Genomic DNA, 14,033 nt, shown 5'->3' on the forward strand with positions numbered 1-14,033 from the left:
AAGAGGTAGTTTTTAAGTGAAAATAGTAACCAGACACTCTTCAGCAGGGGGCTGCTCTGAATTGTAACCTCCCTGTGTGAAACAGGCCACTCAGAGGAAATGGAACCAGCATGAGTCAGGGCGAACTGAGTGAGGAGCCCTGGCCGTGGAATCAGGATGCCCCTTCCTGCCTCTGATTTGGCCATGTGACCGCGGGCGAAACATCCGCCTTTGTCCCCTGGTGTCCCAGTTTACAGATTCTAGACAAGAACACTTAACCTGTTCCCTAACCAGACGATCAAGGAAGGGCTTATGAATATTGCAGGCTTTTCTACAACCCTCTTAGCTAGAAATGAGCACTGCATCTATTGATAGATAGATGCAGCTTGACTGTGCCCTCTAGAGGCCATGATAGGCATAGCAATGCCAAAGAGGACAAACAGCTGCTCACCTTTGGCATCGAAGCACTGGGATAGCCAGTACTTCCCAAAGACGACATCCATCCTCTCGCCATGCCGACACACAAAGAGGCACCTCTTTTGGGAGCCAGGCTGGCTGCTGGCCTTCAGAGGCTGCAGGTAAGGAACAGCTGTTAGTGGAGAGAACACGAGACAGTGGACAGGCCAGGCCAGGTGCAGCCAAGCTGAGCGCCAGAGCAGGTTCTGTGAATGTAGGACTTGGCCTATCCTCTGCAGACCACACAGGTTATTTTGAGGCTCAAATGTGATGAACTACAGGTGCTTTGAGAAATCAGAAGGGTTAGAAAACGGCCTTATCAGTGCAGCTGCTCTTGTCAGTAGGAGCAGTTACTTCTTTGAGGTGAAGCTAGCTGGCTCGTAGAGAAAGTCACTGGTGGGACAGCATGCTTCCCTCCACAGAGGCCTCTGCAGCTCCCTCAGGGAGTGAGGATGCTCATCACCACAAACACGTCTGCCTCACCTCTCCGTGCATGTGTTAGACCACACGGTCCAGCAGTCTCCTCCAGCAGTGAGGGCCTGCCTTCCTGCTCTCACCATGGTTTAGTTCTACTGTCCAACTCCTACAAGCTGGTGCTCCTGGAGATGGTTCTGGGAGGACAGTTGCGACATCAGGTAATGAAACAGGCATGTCTGGTCAGAGGCATGCCCAGACGACGTGGTCTCTACAGCTGCTGGGTGGGTTGCAGTAGATGTCCCTTTAAGAGCCATTCCCAGTTCCCCTAGGGCTACGGGTGTCATGCTGACCAGCATTTACCTTGGCTCCCAAGGAGGAAGTTAATATATGGGTGGTGGCATGTCTTCCCCTTGTCTCCCCTTATTGTTTTCTAATTCAAGCCCTGAGCTCTAGCCAAAGTGATCTAGTGTCTTAATCCTCAACAGTTTTGAACTTACAACTTGCCTTTGTATTCTTCAAACTACTCTCCCAACTCTTCATTCTGGAAACTTTCTGACATATACCAAGTGCTCCAATGTACACCGAACACTCACTGTGCACCAGGTACTGAGCTAACAGCCTTATTCCTGCCTTTAATGTTTTCTTTTAAAGTATAATTGACATATAACAGTACATTAGTTTCAGGTGTCCAACATAGCGATTTGACATTTATATACCTTAAGGTGTATAAGTAACCATCTGTCACCAAACAGAGTTATGATATTGATATTACTAGTGGCCCGAAGCATGGAATTCATGCATGGGGGGTGGGGGTGTCCCTCAGCCCAGCCTGCACCATCTCCAATCTGGGACCCCTCAAGGGATGTCCAACTGCCCGTTTTTAAATGGGCAATCGGACTCCCTCTCACAATCCAGGACTGCTAACTCCCAATTGTTCACCTGCCCAGCCTGATTATCCCCTAACCACTCCTCTGCCAGCCTAACCGATGCCTAACTGCTCCACTGCTGGCCCAATTGCCCCTAACTGCCCTTCTCTGATGGCCTGGTCACCCCTAACTGCCCTCTCTTGCCAGCCTGGTCGCCCCTAACTGTCCTTCCCTGATCACCCCCAACTTCCCTCCCCTACAGGCCTGGTCACTCCAACTGCCCTACCCTGAAGGCCTAGTTCAGGCGTCTTCAAACTACGGCCCACGGGCCACATGCGGCCTGCAGAGGAGTCTGATCCGGCCCACCAGGTTTTTTGGGCAGTGAGCGCAGCCGAGGTGTTACAGTAGGAATTAGTAGTTCATATAGTCCGGCCCTCCAGCTCTCTGAGGGACCATGATCTGGCCCCCACTTTAAAAAGTTTGAGGACCCCTGGCAGTTGCTCCCAACTGCTCTCCCCTGCAGGCCTGGTCCCTCCCAACTGGCCTCCCCTGCAGACCTGGTTCCCCCCGCCAACTGCCTCCCCTGCAGGCCCGGTCCCCCACAACTGCCCTCTCTGCAGGCCTGATTGCCTACAACTGCCCTCCCCTGCAGCCATCTTGTGTCCACATAGGGGTGGCCATCTTGTGTGTTGAAGTGATGGTCAATTTGCACATTACCTCTTTAGTAAATAGGATTCACTATATTATCTGTGCTTTCTATTACATCTCCATAATATATCTATTTTATAACTAGAATTTGCACCTCTCACTGCTCTTCACCTTTTTACCCACCCCCTGCCCTGTTCCCTCTGATCTTCACCACGGCCTGTGATTGCTGCTGCACAGATGACAGGCTCCCCTCTGCCAAGAGCCTTCCTCACGGCAAGACCAGATGCTGTCAGGACCCATCTCCGCTCTCCTCGTCTCCAGTGTGTATGTGTGTTAGTGGCCTCATCCATGGTAACAGGTGCTCAGGGAGCTGAGTGCCTCTGAGGGCGAGCCCCGGGGGTAGCCTCACCTGCGAGGGCTGGCAGACGATGGTGAGGGGCGCCATCTCCCCCAGGCCCTGGTCCTCGTACGAACGCCGGTCCAGTATGCCATCACCAAATGGGAGCGAGTTGGAAGACGATGCGTTTAAGATGGAGTAAGAACTGCAGAGGAAGATAAAGAAAGAAGTTCACTGCGTCAGCTGGGAGTCCTCAGCCCTTCAGCCATGGGCTCCTGGGGTGTGGGGACTGGCAGCAAACGCTCCGGGTCAGCCCAGGGTTGGGAAAGCTCAGTGGGGGTGCCCCCTTCCTGGGACCGCATCTTGCTTTATGCTGAAGTCAGCTGTCAATCAATTCGGGGCAGATGGTGTCTCTGTTTGGAGTAGAAGAATTCACCCCCTGGGCAAGAACAGGCCCATGGCACCTCAGGTACTCTGTGCTAAGGGGCCATAGGCATGGTCACACTGAAGTCACAAAGAATAATGAAGTGTCAATTTTGTACCGTTGTTTCCACCTATTTTTTCAGGCTCAAAAGAAATAAAGGATTCCTGTTGTCTCTCATCTTTTCTGCGGTGGTTTTCTTCCACCCACACATTCCAAGGAGCATTTCCCTGACTCCACCACTTTGCCTGTGGCTTCTCATAATTGAGGAAACCTCATGGCCACTTCCTCCTCTCCTACCGCCCTCCCCCCACCCCCTTCTACCTCCCTGTCCCACAGGGCATTTCCCACCAGATGCTGGGCTGCTGGCCTAGAGCTCCCCCTTCAGGGTGATCCCAGAATTGCAGGAGCCCAAAGAGGCCTTGCTAAATGGAGGCAGCAACTCACATCAGGTTGAAATTACTGGATTAGTAAATCCTCCAAAAAGCCTATTTAGTAAACACTGAGATTTAAGCATGGCTGTTAGGCAAATCCGGTGGCCATCTCCGTCAGCATGCCGGGCAGTATTAAGGGAGAGCATTTAAGTTTTAGATTCCTCACTTCTTAGAACGAGGGCAGCCACAGGTCCCAGGCAGCCTGCATAGCCTGGCTTGTCTCCTGATCCAGCAATCTGTACAGCTTAACATCCACTCTGGATTGTTTATTTGTAACACAGTATTATTCTTATAATTTTAACTTAAATAAACTTCTTATAGTTACGAATATAATAAAGCTAACTGGTTGTTAGTAAAAATTCTTTCTAAAAATTGTACGGGCATGGTGGTTTGGCTCAGTGGATAGAGCATCGGCCTGTGGATTGAAGGGTCCCAGGTTTGATTCCAGTCAAGGGCGTGTTCCCTGGGTTGCAGGCTCAATTCCTGGCCCTGGCTGGGGAGCCTGCATGAGGCAGCCAGTTGATGTGTCTCTCTCATATTGATGTTTCTCTCCGTGTGCCTTTCCCTGTCCTTTTCACTCTCTCTAGAAACCAATGGAAAAATATCCTTGGGGCCAAGACCAGTTTGGCTCAGTGGATAGAGTGTGGGCCTGTGGACTGGAAGGTCCCAGTTTCGATTTTGGTCAAGGGCATGTACCTTGGTTGCGGGCACATCCCTGGTAGGAGGCGTGTAAGAGGCAGCTGATCAATGATTCTCTCTCATCGATGTTTCTAACTCTCTATCCCTCTCTCTTCTTCTCTGTAAAAAGTCAATAAAATATATTAAAAAAAGAAAAGAAAAGAAAAGAAAAATATCCTTGGGTAAGGATTAAACAAACAAAACAAAAATCCTGTCTGGTTTTAGTGATTTTAGCATCTCTTCATTCTCCAAGGCGCCCCTTTCTATAACTGTAAATAGACTCCCCCTCTTTACACACAAAGGCCACCCATGCTCATGCCTGCAGACCGGTGTTTCAGCCCTCGCACACATCCTAGTCACCGGGAGGTTTACCCCGCGCGTGGGTCAGGCCGCTCCGCACAGACCAGGACTCACAGTGTGGGGGGAGCCCAGGAACCCAGTTTAACCAAGATGTCTCAGTTAGTGTGATGTGTGGCCAAATGAAACCTAATTTGGTAAAATTTAGACAACTGTAGATCAAGGAAATCTTGGTTATTCTCTTTTGTTTTAAACGAAGACCTGCCAGCATCTCAGAGTCAAAGAAAATCCAGTCCCACTCTCAGATTCTCAAGCCTGAGGGCCCCACCTGCTGGGTGGAACCGCCTGCCCATGCTTCCTGACCCGTCACTGCCTCCTTCCTTCCGCTGTGAGGTCTGAGAGCCCGGCCACAGGCAGTGCCAGGAGCGTGCCCCCTTCTTCTCTGGGATGAGGCCTGGGCTCCCTGGAGCAGTGGGGCTGTCAGTTCCAGTGAGACCACAGGCAGTGCTTTCCGCTGAGAGCAGCGAGGGGCGCAGAGCTCACAGCCAGTGCCTCTTCCCAAGTGCCGGGCCTGAGGATAAGCCCAGGGCCAACCAGCCACCACAATTCAGAGGACACAACAGGCCGCACCACTGACAGCTGTCCAGGGACACTAACCAGGCCAGATGCTCTGAGAAAGGAGTGGGGGAAGGGGAGACAGTGTCCCCTGGACGCACTCAGAGACCTGAGGTTAGGGAGGAAGGCTGTGAAAGGCCACAGGCCCAGGCTCCACTTGTTGCTTGAATCTCCTCCCCAAGGGCCCACCATGCCAGGCGGGCCAGACCACACCGCTGAGGCTAGGGGTGAGAGAAGTCTGCCTCCCTGAGCCATTCCCACCTCCGGGTGCCCTTCTCTTACAGGACCAGTTTTGGAGAAGAGACCATTGACTTGCTGAGCATATAACGAGGACCAGAAAACGCAGGTTAGAAGGAAGAGAAAATCATAAAGCTAATGACGACTTCAGTTCAGTGCTGCTAGGCAGGTGCCCTGATCCCAGCAAAGCTAGGCCCTCCCCCACAGCCCCTCCCCTCCCCCAGCTGACTGCAGTTCATTATCACAGTCACTTTGCAGATCAGCAAATGGAGGCTCCAAGGATAAAGCAGCCTGGCAAGGCCGCACAGCTAGTGAACGGGAGGGTCGAGGAGGACTGCTGGAATGAAAGCTCAGCCTCTCCACACGGCGCCCTAATCCCTCACGTTAGTGTTTCCACTCAGCAGGGCTGGTCTCAGAGAACAGCACGCGAGTCATCGCTAGATGACAACGCAGACTCCCTCCCTGGCCCAGGACAGATAGCAGTCATTTCACCCTGAGCTCTAACCTGGGCAAGAGTGGGCTGTCTGCTCCTCAGTGCGAGCCTGCTTTTCGGGACTCAACCTAAGGGTGGTGATCCTCAGACCGAGCCTTAGTCCTGTTTATTCAGGAGTGTTATGCTTCACTCGCTTTCACAGGCTAAAAGGGAAACTTTGGAAACCCAATTTTTTTTTTATTTCCGAAAAAGCAAATACTTAGGGAACACGAGGCAGCTCCAACCTTCTGATCTGAGCCCCAAATGCTGGTGTTCATGGGGTCACGTGGGGGACTGGAAGGAAGAGGGAGCTGCTAGGGCCCGGGGATCAGGGAAGATGTTCTCTCCCCACTCGGGTGTGTGCTGCCAACCAGGGCAGCGACTCTTTCCCTTTTCCCACCAGACCTGAAGCCAGGAGGAACACGCACTGAAGCCCGTCTGCTGCTCTTCTATGGTGACCACACGATGTGGGGCACCTCTGTGCCCAGAGCTCCCAGCTCAGTCACGCGGGCCTGGGGCACACACACAGGACAGACCTCACACACACTGGTGGGACCCCTGTGTGTCCGGGAAGGGCAGACCCGAAGCTCCTCTGAGTAAGAGAGAGAAGGTGCGCGGCCGAAACCGGTTTGGCTCAGTGGATAGAGCATCCGTCTGAAGACTGAAAGGTCCCAGGTTCGATTCCGGTCAAGGGCATGTACATTGTTTGCAGGCACATCCCTGGTTGGGGGGGGGGGGGGGTGCAGGAGGCAGCTGGTCGATGTTTCTCTCTCATTAAGGTTTCTAGCTCTCTGTAAAATAATCTATAAAATATATTTTAAAGAGAGAGAGAGAAAGAGAGAGAGGGAGGGAGGGAGGGAGAGAGAGAAGAGAGAGAGAGAGAGAGAGAGAGAGAGAGAGGCGCCTTTATTTCTATTTTATTTACTGGGACACAAAGCTAGCCACAGGCCACTGCCAAAGACAACCAGGGACCACGTGTGTCTCCAGGCTCTGCAGATAGTTGCCTATCTCCATGAACACACACTATCACCTAAACCACATGTGTCAAACACAAGGCCTGCGGGCCAAATCCGTCCTGCCAGGCCTTGCAATGTGGCCCGCACCGCGCTGTCATCACTGCACTCCGCTGCGATTCCATCACAATGACAGTTTATGACTGTTCAGTAAACCATTCGGCCCGCAATTTAGGCTGGATTTTAGATTTTGGCCCCTTCTCTGATTGAGTTCGACACCCCTAACCTAAACACTCACGTGCCCAGTCTGAGCACTGGCTCGGAGCCACATACTAACTGAGGGCGGGTTGGTCTCCTGACACTTGCAATCTCTGACCCTGCTGGCCCGGCGGACATAAACCTGGAGCCATGAAAACTCAGGACCCACGCTTCAGCCATCAGAGGGGTCCCAGCAGCCTCAGTGTAGTCTCCAATCTGGAACTCAGACCGACAGCTCCACTGGACGGGCAGGAAGAGCTCCCATGGCTCAGCTCTCTCATCCCCACGTCAGCTCTCCCCGGGAGCCGGGAGCCCGGAGCCCACAGGCTGCCTTCACGGGCCTCGGTCCGCCCTCCGGCCGCGGCACTCACCTGTGGAACACCCAGGTGCTGCACTCGTCGGCCTTGGTGATGTAGTTCTCGGGCAGCAGCCCCGAGCTGCCGGTGGTCAGGGAGGTGCCGTAGACCCAGCCCTCGCTGGTGCTGGCCTGCTCCACGGGCGACATGAAGATGAAGTCCCCCGGGACCAGCTCCAGCTCGTCGTCATTCTGGGGGGTGTAGGGGTAGATCACCTGCAAGGTCTGGGGCAGAGAGGGCAGTGAGGCCCTGCCTTCCTGCCACAGGCGCCAGGCTCAGCGTGAACACCTGCAGAGGCGGGGAGCCCTCAGCGGGGACAGGACAAATGAGCTTTAACAAACAGGAGACAAAGAGGCCATGTTATTTTTAAAAATAATTCATCTGAGCGTCTCTTCCCTAAGTGTCAGCCGAGCCCAGTGTGGGCCAGGCAGGTGCCCGAGGACAGAGCTGACTGAGGTGCCCTTGGAAAATGCAGAAGCCTCCGGCTCTCCAAAGCAGCTTCTCTCAGAAAGCAGGCGGCCACCCGGCCACTGAGCACGGCCCTGCGCCCGGAGGCTGCTGTCCAGGAGACGCCAGAGTCTCCAGTCAGGTCCAGCCCAGGCTCCTTCAGTGTCTTCCCAGAGACGCGGAAAGGCGGAGGCAGCCGCTGGGCAGCGGGGAGCTGCCTCCTGGCTCTCCCGCCCCGCGCCCCTGCCCGCCCCTGTGTCTGGGTTGCTGTTCCCAGCACTCCAAATCGACGAGAGCTTGTCTGGTCTAGACTTTGAGGTTCTAACAATTTTTCATATTTTATAAAATCTAAAAGAAATGTTAAAAGACTATATAAACTTTAAGAAGTCAGTTCTTCTGTTAAAAACAAAAACAAAAACTAGGAAACAAATGTAAGTGCTATTAATAAATGTAGCTAAACTGGACGGCTACTGTTTCATCAAACCATGTGGTCTGTTTTTAGATGGATTGCCCATCTTCAATGTCAAAATCGCTGAATTCTGGTGTCAGCTCTGGCCCTAAATTTTTCCGCTTCAGAGCAGCCCCCAACCTCCGTGACTCAGCTTCTCCGTCAGGGACGAGGAGCCGCCCGGGCCTGCCGCAGTGCGATTCCCTCCCACGGCGGCTCCCGGATGGTCCCCCTGTTCCCCCCAGCCCAGCGAGCAGCAAGCTCCTGGCTTTGCCCGCTCCCTTCCCGCTGCTCCTGTAGGAGCCCCAGGCAACATTACCTCGTGGTTAGCAAATCGGATATCCCGGGAGAATATGGCTGCCAGCCAGTCGCACCCTAGTTTGACATCGATGCTCTGGGCTAGCTTCTCCAGCGTGGGCAGGTGGCTGGCTTGGAAGTGGTAAGCCAGGGTCACGTGCAGCTGCTTCTTATGAGGTTCCACGTGCACTTCTGGAAAAGGAAGGAGCCGGGTCTGTTAGGCTCAGCGCTGGAGCTGAGGGGGAACGGAGTCCTGCTTCCCCAGGCACAGCGGGGCGCCCGGTCACCCAGCGCACCTCCCCCTGCACGGCGGGCACAGGCCGCCGCACAGCACCGAGGGGTGGGGAGCACAGTCTGTGGAGCCGCGCAGGCTGGGAGGCCATCGTGCAGGGTGCCCCCCTCGTGACAATCCGCAGGAGCAGCCCACCGCTCAGGGGAGGAAGCCCGCCCGGGGAGGACTCATTCACGCGAAACAGAGCAAAGGTCGCCAAGCGACTCTCAAAGCTACGCTGCCTTGGTTTTGGTGAAATCAAGTCTCTTAGCTTCTGAGTGGCTCTGATGGAGAAATGAAGGAAAACAATCATTTTCTAAGTTTGAAACAGGGATTCTCAACAGCATTTGGGTGAAATGACTCTGTTTGGGTGCTGCCCTCCTGGAGGCTACAGCAGCGCCCGAGTGTGACCGCCGGAAACGGCTCGGACATTGCTGGCCGTCCCCTGGGGCCAACGCTCCAACCTGGTTGGAACCCCGGCTTAAAGCAGACAGACCGCTCCTCTAAGACACCCCAGAAACAAGCAAAGCCAGCCGCCCGCCTCCAGGCCGCTCTGCTTCCGTGCCTGTGTCTCTCTCAGTGGGGAGCGCAGCTCCTGGCCGGGCCAGCCTAGAAGAAGCTGCAGCCAGAGAGGGTTAGGGTAGCGGTGGCCATGGTGGTCTGTGAGGTCCGAAAGGTCGGCGACTGCTGGTTTAGGGAGCTGAGGAACTAAGAGGCTCGCTCAGACCCCACAGAGATGCAGCGGGAGCGGGTCCTTGGGTTTGGGGCACCTTTTCTGTGATACTGCATTGCTTCTCCGTGTGAGCCTGGAGGGCCAGGGCTGGTCTGTTCACACTGGATCCCAGTGCTCAGTCCTTGTTAAATGAACAAAGACACAGGGATGGGTCTCCCAGTGGAGGGCAACACTGAATCTACCTGCTGAAGGAGTCTGAGGGTCCCCAAATTCCACAGCACCAAGGCGAAGCCCTGATGGCTGGCTTCTAGGTTGCAAGGAAACCACCAGCAGGGGGCGGAGATAGGGCCCAGAAACCAACTCTGTGTAGTGGGGAAGAGAGGGAGTGGTGGGGGAAGATATCTTGGAGAGGAAGGGCTTTCTCTCCCTCCCACCAGGAAAGCAGCCCAGGCCCAGGGGAAACCGCTTTGCTCCTGTGTGAGGCACCCGGGTTTCCTGGCTACAACGGGAGTTTGGTGTCTGTGGGGTTTTCATGGTGCTGAGGGTGAACAGGAGCTGTTTCCCTGAGAAAGGAGGATGCACACAGGACACCACTGTCCTCTCCATGGGCCATTTCTCTGGAATGTCAGGCCCTGTGACATGACAAGCACCCACGTCCAGAAGCAGACACTGGTCCAGGAGCAGGGGGTTGGGGAGGGGACCTTCCAGGCTGGACCCGAGGGAGCCGGAGCATCTCGGGGGCTGGCCCTCCGCACACTCCCGGCCCAGTCCTGCTCCCTGCTCGGGCTTTTCTGGTGAAGAGGTGCCCGCACAGCCCCGCTGGCTGGGAGGACCCCGCCTGGACCCCAGGCGGCCCTGCCCTGCTCCACATGAGATGGCACAGGCAGCTTGGTCCCTCTGGCCCTGGCTCAGCCCTCCGTGAGGGCGGGAGGGCGGACGGGTGGCCCCCGTGGCCTCTCTGCTGGGGCTGGGGTGGGGCGCCTGCCCTGCAGGGACCCTTCGTCTAGGACCGACATGGCCTCGTGAGCTCCTTCCTACTAAGCGGCGAGCCGCCCTCCAGGGGTGGCCTCTCTTCTGGGCTCTGCCAGCTCCTGTGTCAGCCAGGCTCCCGGCTCCGCCAGGAGGAACCACGTCTGGCTGTCCTGTTTATGGAGACCCCGCAGCTTTCCACTGAGCCCCGGCCGCTAACTCCACTCTCAGGGAGCCCAGACACCGCCTCACCTCACTGTCTGTCTGTCCTGCAGCTCGGGGAGCTTGTCTGCACCGGTGTGGTCAGAGAGGAGGGACACCCCCCCCCCCAACATACACACACACACACACACACACACACACACACACACAAATGCCTGTCGCCTGTCCCCAGCACCCTGAGCGCCCCTGTAAGCTAACTCCTGTCGTGGGAATCACAGCAGCTTACGCTGAGAGCTGCCACGAGAGAGCAGAAGGGCTGCTGGAGAGGGACTAGTGGGCGGCTTTTGAGGCTTAGGGGTGTCCAATGGCCTTCTAGGTCGCAGGGCGTGCTCGGTGGAGATGACCTTTCCTTGGTTCTGAGTCCCCCTCTCCTCTCTGTGCTACGCTGCCCTGGCCCGGAGCGCCGGCCGGGTGGGCGCCTGCGTGGGAGGGCTGGGGGAAGGGAGGAAGGTTCCTAGCTCAGTGGCTCAATGGGGCGCAGGTGTGTGTGCTCCTTCTGCTCGGTGTGGGGAGAAGCCCTGGGCATTCTCTCCGGAAAGTTAGCAGAGCAGCACAGAGGAGTGCTCCCGGGAGGGGACGTGCTCCTTGTCCTGCTCGGCCGCTTCCTGCGGGCCACCTCCCAGCCCCACCCGCTCCTCACAGCACCGCGTCCCCCACCAGGCTCACCGGTTTTGGACGCAGCCTCCGCGGCAAAGTCAGCAGCGAACTTCTTGAGGGCATCAGCGCTGGCCTCCTCCACAAAGAGCCCGATGAAGTTGGAGGAGGTGTAGAGCTCCAGGGGCAGCGGCACTGAGAACTTGCCCTTCCAGCGGCCGACGGTGGCCTGCAGGGCCTCCCCCAGAGCGTCCACCTTGCTGTCCTCGCACTGGAAGGGAAGCAGGCGCTGCACTCTGGGGCTAGGGGAGCTTGGCTCCATGGTCCTCAGGGCACCCTCCGCCCAGGCTGAGGCCGAGGCCACCGCACACACATGCACACACGCACACGCGCGCACACACGCGCGTCTGTGAGGCGGGACCTGCACACTCCCGATGGCCTGGAACTGGGTCACAGCTCTTACTCTGTAACTCCGGGTCCCACCAGGCGGCTGGGGTCTGGGCACCACGTCCCGTCTGGCAGGGCTGGGGTGCGGCTCACCATGAAGAACTGGCAGAGGGTGATGTGGGGGAAGATGTTGTGCGCCTTGTTCTTGCCGCAGATCTGCTTCGACTGCTGCCAGAAGTCGGAGAGCTTCTGGGCCAAGGGGCCCGTGGGGCGCAGGTACAGCACGTACTCCCGGGGCAGCGGGTCGTCCAGGAAGGGGTCGCCCACGTGGGAGAACAGCCTGGGGAGAGCCGGGGTCAGGCACGGGCTGCGGCTCCTGTGCAGGGCTTTCCCTCTGCTTCCCTCGCAGCTCACACTTCACCCTGTGCCCGCGGTGCCTTAGCCTGGCTCCCTCAGAACCTGACGCCGCCCCGGGAGCCATTCTCAGGGAAACCCCAGCCCTTTCCTAAGCCAGGGCCCTTCACCGGGGCTCCTTCAGCTCAGCCGATGATTAAGCCAGCGCCCCCCAAAGGCCAGGGACGCTTGGGAGCCGCCCCTCGGCTCTGCCCTGGTCAGTGATGTCCTGAAAGGTGGGTGGTATTTTCCTAAATTGACTTGGGCAGCGTCCACACAGTTTGATTGTGTCTGTCAGTGGCTGGAGGGCAGGCAGCTATAATCTGTGAGGCTCTCTGAGACACACTTGGGTCTCTAACCAAGGCTACTACAGCTACTATGGAGAAGAACGCCCTGGGGCAGCGTGAGGAGGCAGCTGGCTGGCTGAATGGTCCAGTCAGGGTCTTCCTCGCCCCACCCCCAAGGTTCACTAAAGAGGCCACACCCTGCTCACCCGCATATATTTAGGGTTGATCAAGTGTCGTGTTATCAATGTAGCTATTTTATACCAACCAGTCACATGCGGCTTGCACACTTCTTCCTCCGGTGGACGCCAAAGCTTTCTGTCTAGAAGAAGAAACCAAATTTCTATTGTCAGTGGCAGGCAGTGGTGGCAGGCAGTGGGTGTGAAGTGAGGGGCCAAGCCTCTCAGCAGGCTCCCCAGGGCCACAGCCGGGCTGGGACACAGCACGGGCCTGCAGGCTCCTGAGCGGGGTGGGCTCTGTCCGCAGGCTCCACAGGGGAGTGTAGTTCTGCTTCCCCGCAGGTTGTCATGCCTTGCTTTTGCTTCCTTCATTCTTGCGCACTCACTCTGACTGCCTAGATCCCTTACAGAATGTTGTTGCTTATTCACAGGCCTTGGCAGAGTGTACGAGAAAGTGTGCCAAATGGCCACCAAGGACATTTGATTTGGGTTAATTCAATGCCTCCTCCCGCCCACCTCCTGCCACCACAGGCTCAGGAGGATCCGTGATCTCCAACCAGTTCACAGACACCGTCAGGGCCAGTGTCCAGAGAGCACTGCTGGCCCTCCCGCTGCTGCTCCTGCTGCTGCAGAGACAGGATGGCTGTGGATAGAGGCCGTGGCGTGCCAGTACACCGCACAGCAGGAGCTTCTGAAGTCTCAGTCTGGTCTCCAAGAGCCGAGAGTTCTGGGCCGGTGCCCAGCTCTGCTATTCACCCACCCCATTTGAGCACTCATGCTTACGACGCCCATTCAAGAAATCCTTCGTGAACTGCTGTTATCTCATCAACACTGTGCTAAGTTCTAGAAATACAGCGAAACAACACTTCTGTGCTTCCTGCCCTCATGGAGATTTCAGCTGAGGCGTGAAAACATTCATCTGTACAGATAGTTATTCACTTGCCTCTGTGGTCGGAGGCAGTGAAGGGAAGTAGGAGAACCATAACATAGGACAGGGAAACCTAACCCAGGCCAAACAATCAGAGGGTCAGGGAAGGCTTCAGGGAAGAGGTGAGAACTTAAGTGAGACCTGAAGGATGTGGATGGACCCCTCTGGGTAGGGATGGGGGTTGCATGGGCTGTGGTTGCGAAGAACACCTTGTGCATCCACTCTTTCGTCGAGTGCTTGAACGGTGCTTGACACTTGGGAGGTGGCCAGTGAGCACTCATTCCCACCCTTCACCTGCCACTGATTCTGAGTCCTTGGGAGAGAGGAGTAAGGGGACAACGGAATGTCTCCTTTTCCCAATTGGCTGCTGAGCCCAACTCCTCTTTCTTTTCATGGTCCCTCCATGGAGCAATGAGAAGACCTGGTGCTGTGAGAATCATGGGAGATCCGAGGGAAAGGGACCTCACGATCATCTGAGACCCGAGTTGTTCCCTCCACACAGGGACTTTGGGGGAGG

The 14,033-nt window shown here is 56.2% G+C and overlaps 1 protein-coding gene across 1 annotated transcript in view; it reads right to left on the reverse strand.

The window, feature by feature from the left end:
• Positions 1-14,033, reverse strand: part of UBASH3B (ubiquitin associated and SH3 domain containing B) — a 139,255-nt gene that overhangs the window by 36,681 nt on the left and 88,541 nt on the right. The window contains exons 2-8 of the mRNA XM_036412563.2: positions 12,678-12,731; positions 11,886-12,072; positions 11,418-11,616; positions 8,639-8,808; positions 7,440-7,648; positions 2,776-2,908; positions 431-551 (exon numbers count right to left, since the gene is read on the reverse strand). Coding sequence (XP_036268456.2) covers positions 431-551; positions 2,776-2,908; positions 7,440-7,648; positions 8,639-8,808; positions 11,418-11,616; positions 11,886-12,072; positions 12,678-12,731 — 1,073 coding nt within the window. The remainder of the gene's footprint in view (positions 1-430; positions 552-2,775; positions 2,909-7,439; positions 7,649-8,638; positions 8,809-11,417; positions 11,617-11,885; positions 12,073-12,677; positions 12,732-14,033) is intronic.

This window comes from Pipistrellus kuhlii, unplaced genomic scaffold (genome assembly GCF_014108245.1).
Source record: "Pipistrellus kuhlii isolate mPipKuh1 unplaced genomic scaffold, mPipKuh1.p scaffold_m20_p_45, whole genome shotgun sequence".
NCBI lineage: Eukaryota > Metazoa > Chordata > Mammalia > Chiroptera > Vespertilionidae > Pipistrellus > Pipistrellus kuhlii.